This window comes from Trachurus japonicus, unplaced genomic scaffold (genome assembly GCF_045865225.1).
Source record: "Trachurus japonicus isolate A0001 unplaced genomic scaffold, Traja_1.0 AP030763.1".
Classification (NCBI taxonomy): domain Eukaryota; kingdom Metazoa; phylum Chordata; class Actinopteri; order Carangiformes; family Carangidae; genus Trachurus; species Trachurus japonicus.
The window spans coordinates 1-15,000 of NW_028220896.1; the positions used below are offsets into that span (position 1 = coordinate 1).

Consider the following 15,000-nt stretch of genomic DNA (forward strand, 5'->3'; position numbering starts at 1 on the left):
AGTTTGACTGATGACTGAGCTACAACAAGCGTTACATTTGGCCTTTAGGGAACTAAAACGAGAGCCGGGCTTCAGCTATAAAAGTGAACGACGACTTTATGTAACAGAAATAAACGTGTAACATTCAGGAGCAAAAAAAAATCTTTGGTGGGACGTTCAAGAACTAAAAACGGACGTAGGAGCGTACAGTTGCTGGTCGTATCGTGTAGTGTGTCATCAGAAGACGAGTTGGTCTGAGTTTGTACGGTGGCTGGCGGGGACCAATCGGAGCTTTAGCGACATTTTATTGGACGAATAAAAGTATTGGTTGATGATGGCTAAAATCGGGCATTTCATCCCCTTTTATTGCATCTTAGTATACCGCCCACCTGGCACAAATAACTCATTTTTAGCTGAATTTAGTGACTTCCTAACATCTATTATTACATTTGATAGAGTTCTTATGGCTGGTGATTTTAATATTCATGTAAATGATCCCTCTGATAAATTTGCACTTAATTTTTTAAATATCATTAAATCATTCAACTTCTCTCAACACGTGTCAGGCCCCACTCACACCAGCGGTAACACCCTTGACCTTATCCTCTCTCATGGCTTAAACATTGACAACCTCCAATTGCATAATGTATGTGTGACAGACCATGCTTGTGTCCTTTTTAAACTACTTTCTAAAGCTGACTGCCTTTCTGACAAACGCCTGAAATCCTCACGCACATTCAACCACCTCTCTGCCGACAAATTCTCCTTTATGTTCACCAACAGGCTCCCTTTCTCAGACCACCATGATATTGATGGCCTAGTCAACTCTTTTAATGCACACTGTTCGGTCATCTTGGACGAAATTGCTCCCTTGAAAACCCGTCTTGTTCCTGTAGCCAATTCCTTCCCTTGGATGAATGACTCGATACGTTGTTTTAGACGGAAATGTCGTGGGGTGGAACGCCTGTGGAAGTCCTCACAGCTCCAGGTGCACCGTCTCCATCTCAAAAACCTCCTCACCGAGTACAACTCCATGGTTAAGGATGCTAGAGCTTCATTTATTTCCAACCTCATCTCGTCCAGCAGACACAACTCAAAAGTCCTTTTTGACACCATAAATAATATTGTTAGTCCGGTTCCTTCTGTCTCCCCTATCTCCTCAAATGAGGACTGCACCAAATTTCTCACGTTCTTTACCGACAAAGTGTCCTCCATTAGGTCCAGCATCACTGTATCCCCTTTCCCTCCTCCTACCTACCCTTCCCTGCAGCCAATCCTGAGTCATTTCCAACCCATTTCCTTGCAGGAATTAGTCAAAATCGTCTCCTCCACCAAGCCCTCTTCCTGTCAACTAGATATTCTTCCTTCTTCCATGTTGAAAGCTGTTATCACCAACAATTGGCCCCTGTCTTCTTTCAATTATCAACTTGTCCTTGGAAACTGGCCTTGTTCCCGCCTATTTTAAACAAGCTATTGTTCAGCCTCTTCTCAAAAAACCCAACCTTGATCCGTCGATCCCTAATAATTACAGGCCAATCTCCAAAGTGTCCTTTTCTTCAAAGCTGCTGGAAAAAGTAGTTGCCAGTCAGCTTAATACTGTCCTAAACAACCACACCATACTTGATAAATTCCAGTCTGGCTTTCGCAAGGGGCACTCCACTGAAACCGCTCTCCTCAGAGTCACTAATGATATTATGATGTCCTCCGATGCTGGCAGGTGCTCTGTCCTTCTGCTACTAGACCTCACTGCAGCGTTCGATACTGTCGACCACAGCATCCTCATCAGTAGACTAAGAGACTGTGTGGGTATTTCGGGGCGTGCCCTTGATTGGTTTGTTTCTTATTTATCAGGAAGAAGCCTCACTGTGTCTGTAGGTCCTTTCACCTCTGAATCCGCCCCCTTATCCTGTGGGGTGCCTCAGGGATCGGTCCTGGGCCCAATCCTTTTTGCCTTCTACCTGCTCCCACTAGGCAAGATCATTAGTAATTACAAGGGTATATCCTATCACTGTTATGCTGATGATATTCAGTTATATCTGTCCCTCGACCCCAACTCCAATTGTAATGTTAGTAATTTATGTGATTGTTTGGCCGAAGTTCAGAATTGGATGGCCAGCAATTTCCTGCAGCTTAACACTGATAAATCAGAACTTCTTATCATTGGTACTGATGACGCTGTCTCTGAGATGAGAAATTGTATGGGTTCCTTAAAATCATTAATACGTCCAAATCTCAAGAATTTAGGTGTCACCTTTGATCAACACATGAATTTTGACAAACATATCAATCAGTTATCCCGGATCTGCTTTTTTCATCTCCGAAACATTGCTAAGCTCAGAACCATGGTCTCCACACCCGAACTAGAAATGATCATCCACGCTTTTGTTTCATCCCGTCTGGACTACTCCAATTCACTGTTCTCCTGCCTCAGCAAATCATCCACTGACCGTCTTCAATTAATACAGAATGCCGCTGCCAGGCTCCTTACCAGGTCTCATAAATCACATCACATCACCCCCATTCTGTTCTCTCTTCACTGGCTTCCGGTACATTTCAGGATTCACTTCAAAATATTGGTTATTACCTATCAGGCCATTCACGGTCAAGCTCCCACCTACATCTCTGAACTCATAAAACCCTACACCACTTCCAGACCGTTACGTTCATCACACCAAGGCCTGCTCCATGTCCCCCGCACTAGGCTCATTACTAAAGGTGACAGGGCTTTTGAATCCATTGCACCAAGGCTTTGGAATGCCCTGCCTCCAGAATTGAGAGCTGCTTCCTCAGTCATATCATTTAAAAAGCAGCTAAAAACCCACTTATTTTCTCTTGCCTTTTATTAACTCTTTTACACTGTAGCCAATGTATTGCGATTGTTCTCTGCATTGTTGTTGTTGTTGTTGTTGTTGTTATTGATTGTCTCCCTGTCGGTCAAATGTTGACTGATTGTGTTCAGCACCTTGTGACTGCTGTCTGTGAAAGGTGCTATATAAATAAATTTTCCTTCCTTCCTTCCTTCCTATTGACCAGATGATCGATCACCACAGTTAAACACAGTTTGATTGTGGAAGCAACATCTGATCTGAGCACCGTTCAATCAGCACCAACGACGGTTTGATACCTGGAGAAGGTTCGATACCCAGCAGCGGCCCCTCGCTGCCACAGCTTCAACAGGACAATATGTTAGTTCGAGTCACTAAAGGACGTTAAAGAGACGCGGAGAGGACGGACGGAGCAGCGATTTGAAACCACGGTCAGGTGGAGCTGTGACACAGCAGTGTGTTGATGCTGCGTGTGTGTGCGTGTGTGTGTGTGTGTGTGTGTGTGTGTGTGTGTGTGTGTGTGTGTGTGTGTGTGTGACAGTAACATCTCGGCAGACGACATGCTCTACACGGAGACGGACCTGGAGGACAGCATGGAGAAGATCGAGACCATCAACTTCCACGAGGTGAAGGAAGTGGCCGGCATCAAGTTCTGGTGTTACCACGCCGGACACGTGCTGGGCGCCGCCATGTTCATGATCGAGATCGCCGGCGTCAAGGTAACGGACGCTCACCGCCACTCACATGACTCAGCTGTTCAACCCTCTGTTGGTGTTTTGTTTTTTGCTTTTTTACTTTATTTTGCAAATAAATCGATGTACAAACCAATAAGGCAAATAGTAAACTTGTAAATATAAATAAATACAAAACATAAGATATAAGAGCATGAAATGAAATAAACAAACATCAAATAAACAAGACAAAGAAAAGAAAGTATGTACACGTAAAGTAAATAAATTAGAAAAATGTAACATTTCAATCAATAATCGATGTGACCAGATCAATAAACTGAGTCTGACAAACAGGAAATCAGAAGTAAGGCTTCTAAAACATGCAGCATCCCTTCAAAATAAAAGCATGGAAATACAAATCCTTTTAAAAAAAGAAACTGTTTTTAACACCGTGTTGTCCTGCACTTTATCGTCATCATGTCTAAATGGAAGCGCATATTGATAAGTAATTTCATCAACTCACAAAAAATATTATATATGCACCTCTTCACCTAAACTTCATTATCACATAATATCACATTATGTAAACTAGAAAATTTCCTCTCTGGAAATTTTGAATGGGCCACGGGAGCTACTGCGGGTTGTGCCATCTCTGTCAACATGGGAATCAAACCCACGATCTTAAGGTCAAGACAGAGCTGATCAGACAGACACATGATCATCTTTCTATAAGCACTGATATGGAGGAGCTGTAATCACATTAGGTTACCTGTGTGTGTGTGTGTGACTGTAATCACATGAAGCTGGCTCTAGAGTCTGTGTGTGACTGACTTGACACATAGTTAGTTAGTAGCTGCATCCTGTGTCAGTCTGATTTAGCTGTGTCTGTGTTTATAAACATTTAAACGAGCGCCAGGTGGATTGTTTATGAAGTTAACGAGCTCTGGCCTGAGGATCAAAGAGGTTACCACGGCGATAGGGGCCCCCGCAGGCTGAGACAGACAGAAACGTGGAGAAAAACAGCCATTTTCTGCCTCTAAACCGGTCTCACAATTAGGCTTAGCATGACAAAACGGTAACTCCTATCAGAACAAAACACAGATCAACGTTGCTCTAAGGACTTACTGAAAATTTCGGTACGATTTGGTGTTTCTACAGTAAATATTTTGGCGACGCTGGCAGTTTTAAAACATCAGGCCGTTCTGCTCCTCTCAGAAAATATTTGTATTGGACTCAATGAGGAGCAGAGACAGACGTGGCCGCACTCAGAGGCTGATTCTGTAAGTTCTGTAAGTCTCTCTGATATTTTGAGCACATGACATGAGAGATAACAAGTTTGTCTTACAAATTCTGAAAAAATTATGTCTGTAGAGTGTAAATTGTGGCCGTGCTCACAGTTTATCCAGAAAAAATACAGAATGTTTCTTCACTCTCTCCCACTCTAACCGATGATGTCACGCACTCTGACACGAACATTCTATGCAATACACACCCATTATAATCTCATAATTTCTCCAAAAATGATCATGGTCATTGATCAGGGATTGATCAAAAACTATATGACCTATCAAAACGTGGAGTAATGCGACAATACACAAGACTTGTGTCTACTGTTTAAAGTTTAAATGGAGTCTCTAGGTGAAAGTATGCCTGAGCAGTAGACGTTTGTTAAACTCCAATGATTGGTCTTTTTCGCTCTTTTTTTTTCGCCCGTCCCATTGACTTACATGCAAAAATTTTGCGCAGTTTTTCGCGACTTGCGTCGCGAAAAATTCGTACACTGTTGAGAAACGTAATAGCACACCGATCCCGATCAAGCCGCACGTTCTGATATATAATATGTCCTGCAACTCTTCGAGTTGCAGGACTAGTAGCGAACCGAAAGTCGGCCGGAAGTGGAAAAATAATAATAACTAGAAAATTTCCTCTCGGGAAATTTTGAATGGGCCACGGGAGCTACTGCGGGTTGTGCCATCTCTGTCAACATGGGAATCAAACCCACGATCTTAAGGTCAAGACAGAGCTGATCAGACAGACACATGATCATCTTTCTATAAGCACTGATATGGAGGAGCTGTAACCACATTAGGTTAACTGTGTGTGTGTGTGTGTGTGTGTGTGTGTGTGTGTGTGTGTGTGTGTGTGTGTGTGTGTGTGTGTGTGTGTGTGTGTGTGTGTCTGTGTGTGTCTGTGTGTGTGTGTGTGACACCAACAAGGTTTAACTTTAAAACCAGATTAAATCATGGTTTAAGTTTAAATTCTGTTGCACGTTAACTGTGTTTTAATCACATGAAGGTGTGTGTGTGTTTGTGTGTGTGTGTGTGTGTGTGTGTGACTGTAATCACATGAAGCTGGCTCTAGAGTCTGTGTGTGTGTGTGTGTGTGTGTGTGTGTGTGTGTGTGTGTGTGTGTGACTGTAATCACATGAAGCTGGCTCTAGAGTCTGTGTGTGTGTGTGTGACTGACTTGACACATAGTTAGTTAGTAGCTGCATCCTGTGTCAGTCTGATTTAGCTGTGTCTGTGTTTAATAAACATTTAAACGAGCGCCAGGTGGATTGTTTATGAAGTTAACGAGCCCTGGCCTGAGGATCAAAGAGGTTACCACGGCGATAGGGGCCCCCGCAGGCTGAGACAGACAGAAACGTGGAGAAAACGAGCCATTTTCTGCCTCTAAAACCGGTCTCACAATTAGGCCTAGCATGAGAAAACGGTAACTCCTATCAGAACAAAACACAGATCAACGTTGCTCTAAGGACTTACTGAAAATTTCGGTACGATTTGGTGTTTCTACAGTAAATATTTTGGCGACGCTGGCAGTTTTAAAACATCAGGCCGTTCTGCTCCTCTCAGAAAATATTTGTATTGGACTCAATGAGGAGCAGGGACAGACGTGGCCGCACTCAGAGGCTGATTCTGTCAATTCTGTAAGTCTCTCTGATATTTTGAGCACATGACATGAGAGATAACAAGTTTGTCTTACAAATTCTGAAAAAATTATGTCTGTAGAGTGTAAATTGTGGCCGTGGTGGCAATTTATCCAGAAAAAATACAGAATGTTTCTTCACTCTCTCCCACTCTAACCGATGATGTCACGCACTCTGACACGAACATTCTGTCCAATACACACCCATTATAATCTCATAATTTCTCCAAAAATGATCATGGTCATTGATCAGGGATTGATCAAAAACTATATGACCTATCAAAACGTGGAGTAATACGACAATACACAAGACTTGTGTCTACTGTTTAAAGTTTAAATGGAGTCTCTAGGTGAAAGTATGCCTGAGCAGTAGACGTTTGTTAAACTCCAATGATTGGTCTTTTTTTTCCGCCCGTCCCATTGACTTACATGCAAAAATTTTGCGCAGTAAATCGCGACTTACGTCGCGAAATATTCGTACACTGTTGAGAAAAGTAATAGCACAGCGATCCCGATCAAGCCGCACGTTTTGATATATAATATGTCCTGCAACTCTTCGAGTTGCAGGACTAGTAGCGGACCGAAAGTCGGCCGGAAGTGGAAAAATAATAATAACTAGAAAAAGAAAGCATTTCCTGCAGAAAATGCGTGTGAATGCTGTAAGCAGCTGAACGCTATTGCTGAAGCAATGCTGAATAAGCTGAAGAAATCATTGAAACAAATTTGAATTAGCTGAAGAACTGTTGAAAAAGTCTAACGTTGAAACTGAAACATATAACTTGAAGATTAATGCCTTTTTAAGGACAAAAAGCAGTAGAAATGTAAAAAAAAAAAAAAAAAAGGAGAAGAAAATGTTAAAATCCTGCATGTTGAAGATGTTAAACAGTTGAAGAGTTGAAATCTGCAGCTAGCCACAGAAAGGAAAACTGATGAACCAGCAGTAACATAGCTGAAGCAACAAGTGAGAATAGATTAAAAAGAAGGAACATGTAAGCAGGAAGCTGATTGACATGACGTGATGGAAAAAATCCTGAATTGTTTAGGTTTAAGTGTAATAAATGTGTGTTTAGTCTAAAAGCAGTAGAAATGTTGAAAAGGCAGAGGAATGTGTTGGAAAATCCTGCATTATTAAGTCTAACAGTTGAGGAGTCTGCAGTCAGCTGCAAAAAGCACTGCTACAGAAAACAGATAAACAAGTGCTAACATGGCTAAAGCAATAAGTGAAAATAGATTAACAAATGGAACCTGTAAGAAGGAGGTTTATTTTGTATGAAATGATTGGAAATTATTTAAATTGTTGAAGATTAGCATAAAGAAATTGAAAAGCTGAAGTCTACTCAAATATATTTAAACATGACAGCAGGAATACATTGTTGGACTATTACTAATATAGATTAAACAATATCTAGGTGGTTGGAAATTATTTGAATTGTTGAAGATTGTGGTGAAAGAAAAATTAACATTTTAAGTACACTCAAATTACTCTAATAAAAATTATATGTGTGTTGGATATGTGTGTATGGTCAGTGTGTGTCCGTGTGTGTGTGTGTGTGTGTGTGTGTTGGATATGTGTGTATGGTCAGTGTGTGTCCATTTGTGTGTGTGACCGACAGACAGTCAAATAGAGAGAATGTGTGTGCGTTGCCATGGTGACGTTGCCATGGTGAGGTTACCATGGTGAGGTTGCCATGTTGAGGTTACCATGTAACTGTTGGCTGGTGGCTTTAAGGTATGGTGGCAGCTTTAACCATAGGCTTTAACTGCTCTGTGACACCCTCAAACAGATCTAATGTACGACAAATCTGTACTTAGTACGAGCAAAAGGTTTACATTTTCCGAACCATAAGACCTTGCTGAACGCGTCCATGTCACTTTGGTGTTTCTAGAGTAAAAATTGTTGATTGGGTCGCAGGTTGGAAACTTTGGGACGTTTAGAAAATCAGCGCCAACTTTTGAATGGGAGTCAATGAGAGGAGAGAGGGAAGTGGCTGCACTCGGAGGCTCCCAGTTTAAATTGTGTTCGTCTCTCTGGTTTTTTGAGCACATGAAGAGATCGAGGATGAGCTTGTCTACAAGCATGCCCGAAATTATGTGTGTAGAGTGTAATCTGTGGCCGTGCTGGCAGGATAGAGAGAAAAATGTGAGAGGATTTTTAGACCCTCTGTCACTCTACCAACTGCCAACGTCCGAACATTCCGTCCCATTGACTTTCATGTTAAATCTGAATTTTGTCAGAAATTTTAATGATTTTAAAACTATACATATATCTGAAACTGTTGAAGATATCAATAAGCTGAGATATAGCTGAATAGTTGAAAGGTTTGTGAACAGTTTAAAAGTTGAATGAAGTCTGTAGCTGAAAGTATGCTGAAGCTATTAGAGGCTGAATGAAGCAGAAGATTTGAAGAGTTTGACGACTGTTTCAATGTATTCCTATGGGAAAAAAATTGCAGAAAAAGTTAAATATTTTAAAAAGTATAAATAGTATGAAAGAGAAAAATAATAGCATAAATGTCCTGAAAAAGCTGCACGTTTTGATATATGAATTGTTGAAATAGCACAAAGTATGAAGAAGGAGTTAAACGCAGAAAAAGGGTGAAAGAAGTAAGAATAATAATAACTAGAAAAAGCATTTCCAAGAATGGAAATGGTGTGACTGCTGATAGCAACTGAACGCTGTTGCAGAATTAGCAAATAGTGCAAGCAGTGATCACCATACAAATGTTTGACCAAGGTTGGAATCGAACCCACAACCTCATGGTCATTAGACTTCCACTCTGCCTCTAGGCCACAGTGCACACACAGTTGCAGAGACTGTTGTCTGTTAATGATCTTCACACTGTCAACATCAAGAAAGCTTGAGAGTCAAGCTTGAATGACTTAGAATGAAAATTTCTGTGAATTTCAGGCTGAGAGCAGCAGTTTCAACATGAAGCAAGTTATCAGAAGTCAACAGAGGACAACTGGGAAAATAATTCACTATAATTGTTGTTGAGGCAAGATTTGAACCAGCAACCTTCAGGTCTCCAGACCAGCAAGCTAACCACTAGGCTACAGACAGAGACAGTATGTGAGGGGTAAAGAAAACCTTTGATAAGAGGATCACTGGCTTCTGCTTAAAAAAAAAAGTAAGAAATCGAACCCATGACCTCATGATCAATAAACCTTTACTCTGCCATTTCGCCACAGAGAGCACAGACATAAGCATGTTGCCATTGTAATGTGATGATGTGCTGCAAACGGTGGCAGAAGCAATTAATGCGTCTCTTAACAAACACCTGTAACCAACTGGACTACAGACAGAGTTGTGGAGAACTCTCAGCATTGGGCTGAATGAGAGCAGAGAGCTCCCTGGCTGCATTTAAAAAATATTTAAAATTATTATCTAAGTCTCTTTGCATTTTTGACCAGAATTTTAGCCAGAAGACAAGTGTGGCTACAAAACTGGAGAGAATAATTTGTCTAGAGTTTAATTTGCAGAAAAAGTTAAATATTTTAAAAAGTATAAATAGTTAAAAAGAGAAAAGTAATGCCGATAAAGTTCAAAAAAAGCTGCACGTTTTGATATATGAATTGTTGAAATAGCACAACACCTAACACACTAACCATACGGCCACAGAGAACCTGAGTTACAATGAGCTTTATACTATGAGGAATCAAAGACTGTCCAATGACAGCTGAATAATTGGAATCAAAAGTCAAGCAATGAAGTGAAAAGACTGAGGCAGGAATCGAACCCATGACCATATGATCACTAAACCTTTACTCTGCCACTCGGCTACAGAGAGCACACTACTTTCAAAACTGTTGTCATTCATTGTAATGTGATGATGTGCTGCAAACTGGTATGAGTAATCAAGGAGATAACAAACACCTGTAACCAATTGAAGGCGGGGGAGGAGAGCAGAATTCAACATAACATAACAAGAGTTCTTCCCTTGGATTCGAACCAGTGACCTTAGGGTTGGCAAGCAGTTACCCTAACCCCTACACTACAGTGAAGTTGTAATGAAGAGAGGTTGAGACTTTGATGAATGTGAGATTTTTTGTGAAAAAGTTAAATATTTTAAAAAGTATAAATAGTTAAAAAGAGAAAAGTAATGCCGATAAAGTTCAAAAAAAGCTGCACATTTTGATATATGAATTGTTGAAATAGCACAAAGTATGAAGGACTAGAAGAAGACCGTAAAAAGGCGGAAGAAAATGGCCAAACAGAAGAACAATAGTGTGACTGCTTCAGCAGTCACACTAATAAGTATAAAGATTTGAATAACAATAGTGTGAATGCTTCCAGCATTCACACTAACTAGAAAATTTCCTCTCGGGAAATTTTGAATGGGCCACGGGAGCTACTGCGGGTTGTGCCATCTCTGTCAACATGGGAATCAAACCCACGATCTTAAGGTCAAGACAGAGCTGATCAGACAGACACATGATCATCTTTCTATAAGCACTGATATGGAGGAGCTGTAACCACATTAGGTTACCTGTGTGTGTGTGTGTGTGTGTGTGTGTGTGTGTGTGTGTGTGTTTGTGTGACACCAACAAGGTTTAACTTTAAAACCAGATTAAATCATGGTTTAAGTTTAAATTCTGTTGCACGTTAACTGTGTTTTAATCACATGAAGGTGTGTGTGTGTTTGTGTGTGTGTGTGTGTGACTGTAATCACATGAAGCTGGCTCTAGAGTCTGTGTGTGTGTGTGTGTGTGTGTGTGTGTGTGTGTGTGTGTGTGTGTGACTGTAATCACATGAAGCTGGCTCTAGAGTCTGTGTGTGTGTGTGTGTGTGACTGACTTGTCACATAGTTAGTTAGTAGCTGCATCCTGTGTCAGTCTGATTTAGCTGTGTCTGTGTTTATAAACATTTAAACGAGCGCCAGGTGGATTGTTTATGAAGTTAACGAGCCCTGGCCTGAGGATCAAAGAGGTTACCACGGCGATAGGGGCCCCCGCAGGCTGAGACAGACAGAAACGTGGAGAAAAACAGCCATTTTCTGCCTCTAAACCGGCCTCACAATTAGGCTTAGCATGACAAAACGGTAACTCCTATCAGAACAAAACACAGATCAACGTTGCTCTAAGGACTTACTGAAAATTTCGGTACGATTTGGTGTTTCTACAGTAAATATTTTGGCGACGCTGGCAGTTTTAAAACATCAGGCCGTTCTGCTCCTCTCAGAAAATATTTGTATTGGACTCAATGAGGAGCAGGGACAGACGTGGCCGCACTCAGAGGCTGATTCTGTCAATTCTGTAAGTCTCTCTGATATTTTGAGCACATGACATGAGAGATAACAAGTTTGTCTTACAAATTCTGAAAAAATTATGTCTGTAGAGTGTAAATTGTGGCCGTGGTGGCAATTTATCCAGAAAAAATACAGAATGTTTCTTCACTCTCTCCCACTCTAACCGATGATGTCACGCACTCTGACACGAACATTCCATGCAATACACACCCATTATAAACTCATAATTTCTCCAAAAATGATCATGGTCATTGATCATGGATTGATCAAAAACTATATGACCTATCAAAACGTGGAGTAATACGACAATACACAAGACTTGTGTCTACTGTTTAAAGTTTAAATGGAGTCTCTAGGTGAAAGTATGCCTGAGCAGTAGACTTTTGTTAAACTCCAATGATTGGTCTTTTTCGGTCTTTTTTTTTCGCCCGTCCCATTGACTTACATGCAAAATTTTTGCGCAGTTTTTCGCGACTACGTCGCGAAAAATTCGTAAACTGTTGAGAAAAGTAATAGCACAGCGATCCCGATCAAGACGCACGTTTTGATATATAATATGTCCTGCAACTCTTCGAGTTGCAGGACTAGTAGCACATCGAAATCTGGCCGGAAGTGGAAAAATAATAATAACTAGAAAAAGATAGCATTTCCTGCAGAAAATGCGTGTGAATGCTGAAAGCAGCTGAACGCTGTTGCTGAAGCAATGCTGAATGAGCTGAAGAAATTGTTGAATCAATGATAAATTAGTTGACGAAACTGCTAAAGCAATGTTGAAAAGACTAATGCTAGAGTAGAGTAGAGTAGAGTAGAGTAGAGTAGAGTAGAGTAGAGTAGAGAGTAGAGGAATACTTTATTCATCCCTAGGAGGGAAAAAGCTGAAACATATAACTTGTAGTGTGAGATGAATGCCTTTTTAAAGGTAAAAAGCAGTAGAAATGCTAAAGGGAGAAGAAAAACATTGAAATTCTGCATGTTTAAATGTAATGGTTAAATAGTTGAAATCTGCAGCTAACCTGACAGGAAGGACAACTGATGAACCAGCACTAACATAGCTGAAGCAATGGCTGAGAATATATTTAAAAGTAGAAGATGTGAGACTTTGTATGAAATGGCTGGAAATTACTTGAATTGTCAAAGAAGAGTTTGAAAAATTCCTGAATTAGGAAAAAAGTTAATGCCTACTGAAATACATTGTAAACTGACAGCAGAAGAACATTGTTGAAGAATATAGATCGAGCATTAGCTGAGGAGTAGAACATGTAAACAGCGGGTTTAATGGTGTGAAATGGTTGAGAAGAGCCTCAGTAGTTTAGGATACGTGTAAAACAATGTGTTCAACATGAACAAAATGGGGAAATGTGTATTTTCAGTTTAAATAGCTAAAGAACAAAATTAACAGCAACAAGTCCATCAACTACAACAGGAAGATAGAGAGGTACATACAAAACAGTCAGACAACTGTAGGAAAAGTGTGTGCGGTTAGTGTGTCCATTTGTGTGTGTGTTTGTTGTGTGTGCATGTGTGTCTGTTTGTGTGTAATTGTGTAAATTGTGTATGTGTTTGGTAAGTGGTTGTATGTTTGTTGGGTGTGTGTGTGTGTGTGTGTGTGTGAGTGAGGAAGATATACAAAAAGTTCTGACCTGACAACTGTATGAAATGTGTGTGTGTTGGACGTGTGTGTCTGTTTGTGTATGGTTAGTGTGTGTCCATTTGTGTGTGTGTTTGTTGTGTGTGCATGTGTGCATGTGTGTCTGTTTGTGTGTAATTGTGTAAATTGTGTATGTGTTTGGTAAGTGGTTGTATGTTTGTTGGGTGTGTGTGTGTGTGTGTGTGTGTGTGTGTTTGTGTGTGTGTGTGTGTGTGTGTGTGTGTGTGTGTGTGTGTGGTAGTTAGTGTGTGTCCATTTGTGTGTGTGTGTTGGATGTGTGTGTATGGTGAGTGTGTGTGTGTGTGTGGTAGTTAGTGTGTGTCCATTTGTGTGTGTGTGTGTGTGTGTGTTGGATGTGTGTGTATGGTGAGTGTGTGTCCATTTGTGTGCGTGTGTGTTGGATGGTGTGTATGGTGTGTGTGTGTGTGTGTGTGTGTGTGTGTGTGTGTAGTAGTTAGTGTGTGTCCATTTGTGTGTGTGTGTTGGATGTGTATGCACGGTGAGTGTGTGTCCATTTGTGTGTGTGTGTGTGTGTTGGATGTGTGTGTATGGTGAGTGTGTGTCCATTTGTGTGTGTGTGTGTGTGTGTGGTAGTTAGTGTGTGTCCATTTGTGTGTGTGTGTGTGTATGACCGACAGACAGTCAGACAGAGAGAATGTGTGCATTGCCATGGTGACGTTGCCATGGTGAGGTTACCATGGTGAGGTTGCCATGGTGAGGTTACCATGTTGAGGTTACCATGTAACTGTTGGCTGGTGGCTTTAAGGTATGGTGGCAGCTTTAACCATAGGCTTTAACTGCTCTGTGACACCCTCAAACAGATCTAATGTACGACAAATCTGTACTTAGTACGAGCAAAAGGTTTACATTTTCCGAACCATAAGACCTTGCTGAACGCGTCCGTGTCACTTTGGTGTTTCTAGAGTAAAAATTGTTGATTGTGTCGCAGGTTGGAAACTTTGGGACGTTTAGAAAATCAGCGCCTACTTTTGAATGGGAGTCAATGAGAGGAGAGAGGGAAATGGCTGCACTCAGAGGCTCCCAGTTTAAATTGTGTTCGTCTCTCTGGTTTTTTGAGCACATGAAGAGATCAAGGATGAGCTTGTCTACAAACATGCCCGAAATTATGTGTGTAGAGTGTAATCTGTGGCCGTGCTGGCAGGATAGAGAGAAAAATGTGAGAGGATTTTTAGACCCTCTGTCACTCTACCAACTGCCAACGTCCGAACATTCCGTCCCATTGACTTTCATGTTAAATCTGAATTTTGTCAGAAATTTTAATGATTTTAAAACTATACATATATCTGAAACTGTTGAAGATATCAATAAGCTGAGATATAGCTGAATAGTTGAAAGGTTTGTGAGCAGTTTAAAAGTTGAATGAAGTCTGTAGCTGAAAGTATGCTGAAGCTATTAGAGGCTGAATGAAGCAGAAGATTTGAAGAGTTTGAAGACTGTTTCAATGTATTTCCTATGAGAGAAAAATTGCACAAAAAGTTAAATATTTTAAAAAGTATAAATAGTATGAAAGAGAAAAATAATAGCATAAATGTCCTGAAAAAGCTGCACGTTTTGATATATGAATTGTTGAAATAGCACAAAGTATGAAGAAGGAGTTAAACGCAGAAAAAGGGAAGAAGAAGTAAGAATAATAATAATAAGTATAAAGATTTGAATAACAATAGTGTGAATGCTTCCAGCATTCA

The 15,000-nt window shown here is 40.6% G+C and overlaps 1 protein-coding gene across 1 annotated transcript in view; it reads left to right on the plus strand.

The window, feature by feature from the left end:
* Positions 1 to 3,364: 3,364 nt before the first annotated feature.
* Positions 3,365 to 15,000, plus strand: part of LOC146960015 (cleavage and polyadenylation specificity factor subunit 3-like) — an 83,987-nt gene continuing 72,351 nt past the window's right edge. The window contains exon 1 of the mRNA XM_085772701.1: positions 3,365 to 3,523. Within this exon, the coding sequence (XP_085628827.1) occupies positions 3,365 to 3,523 (159 nt within the window). The remainder of the gene's footprint in view (positions 3,524 to 15,000) is intronic.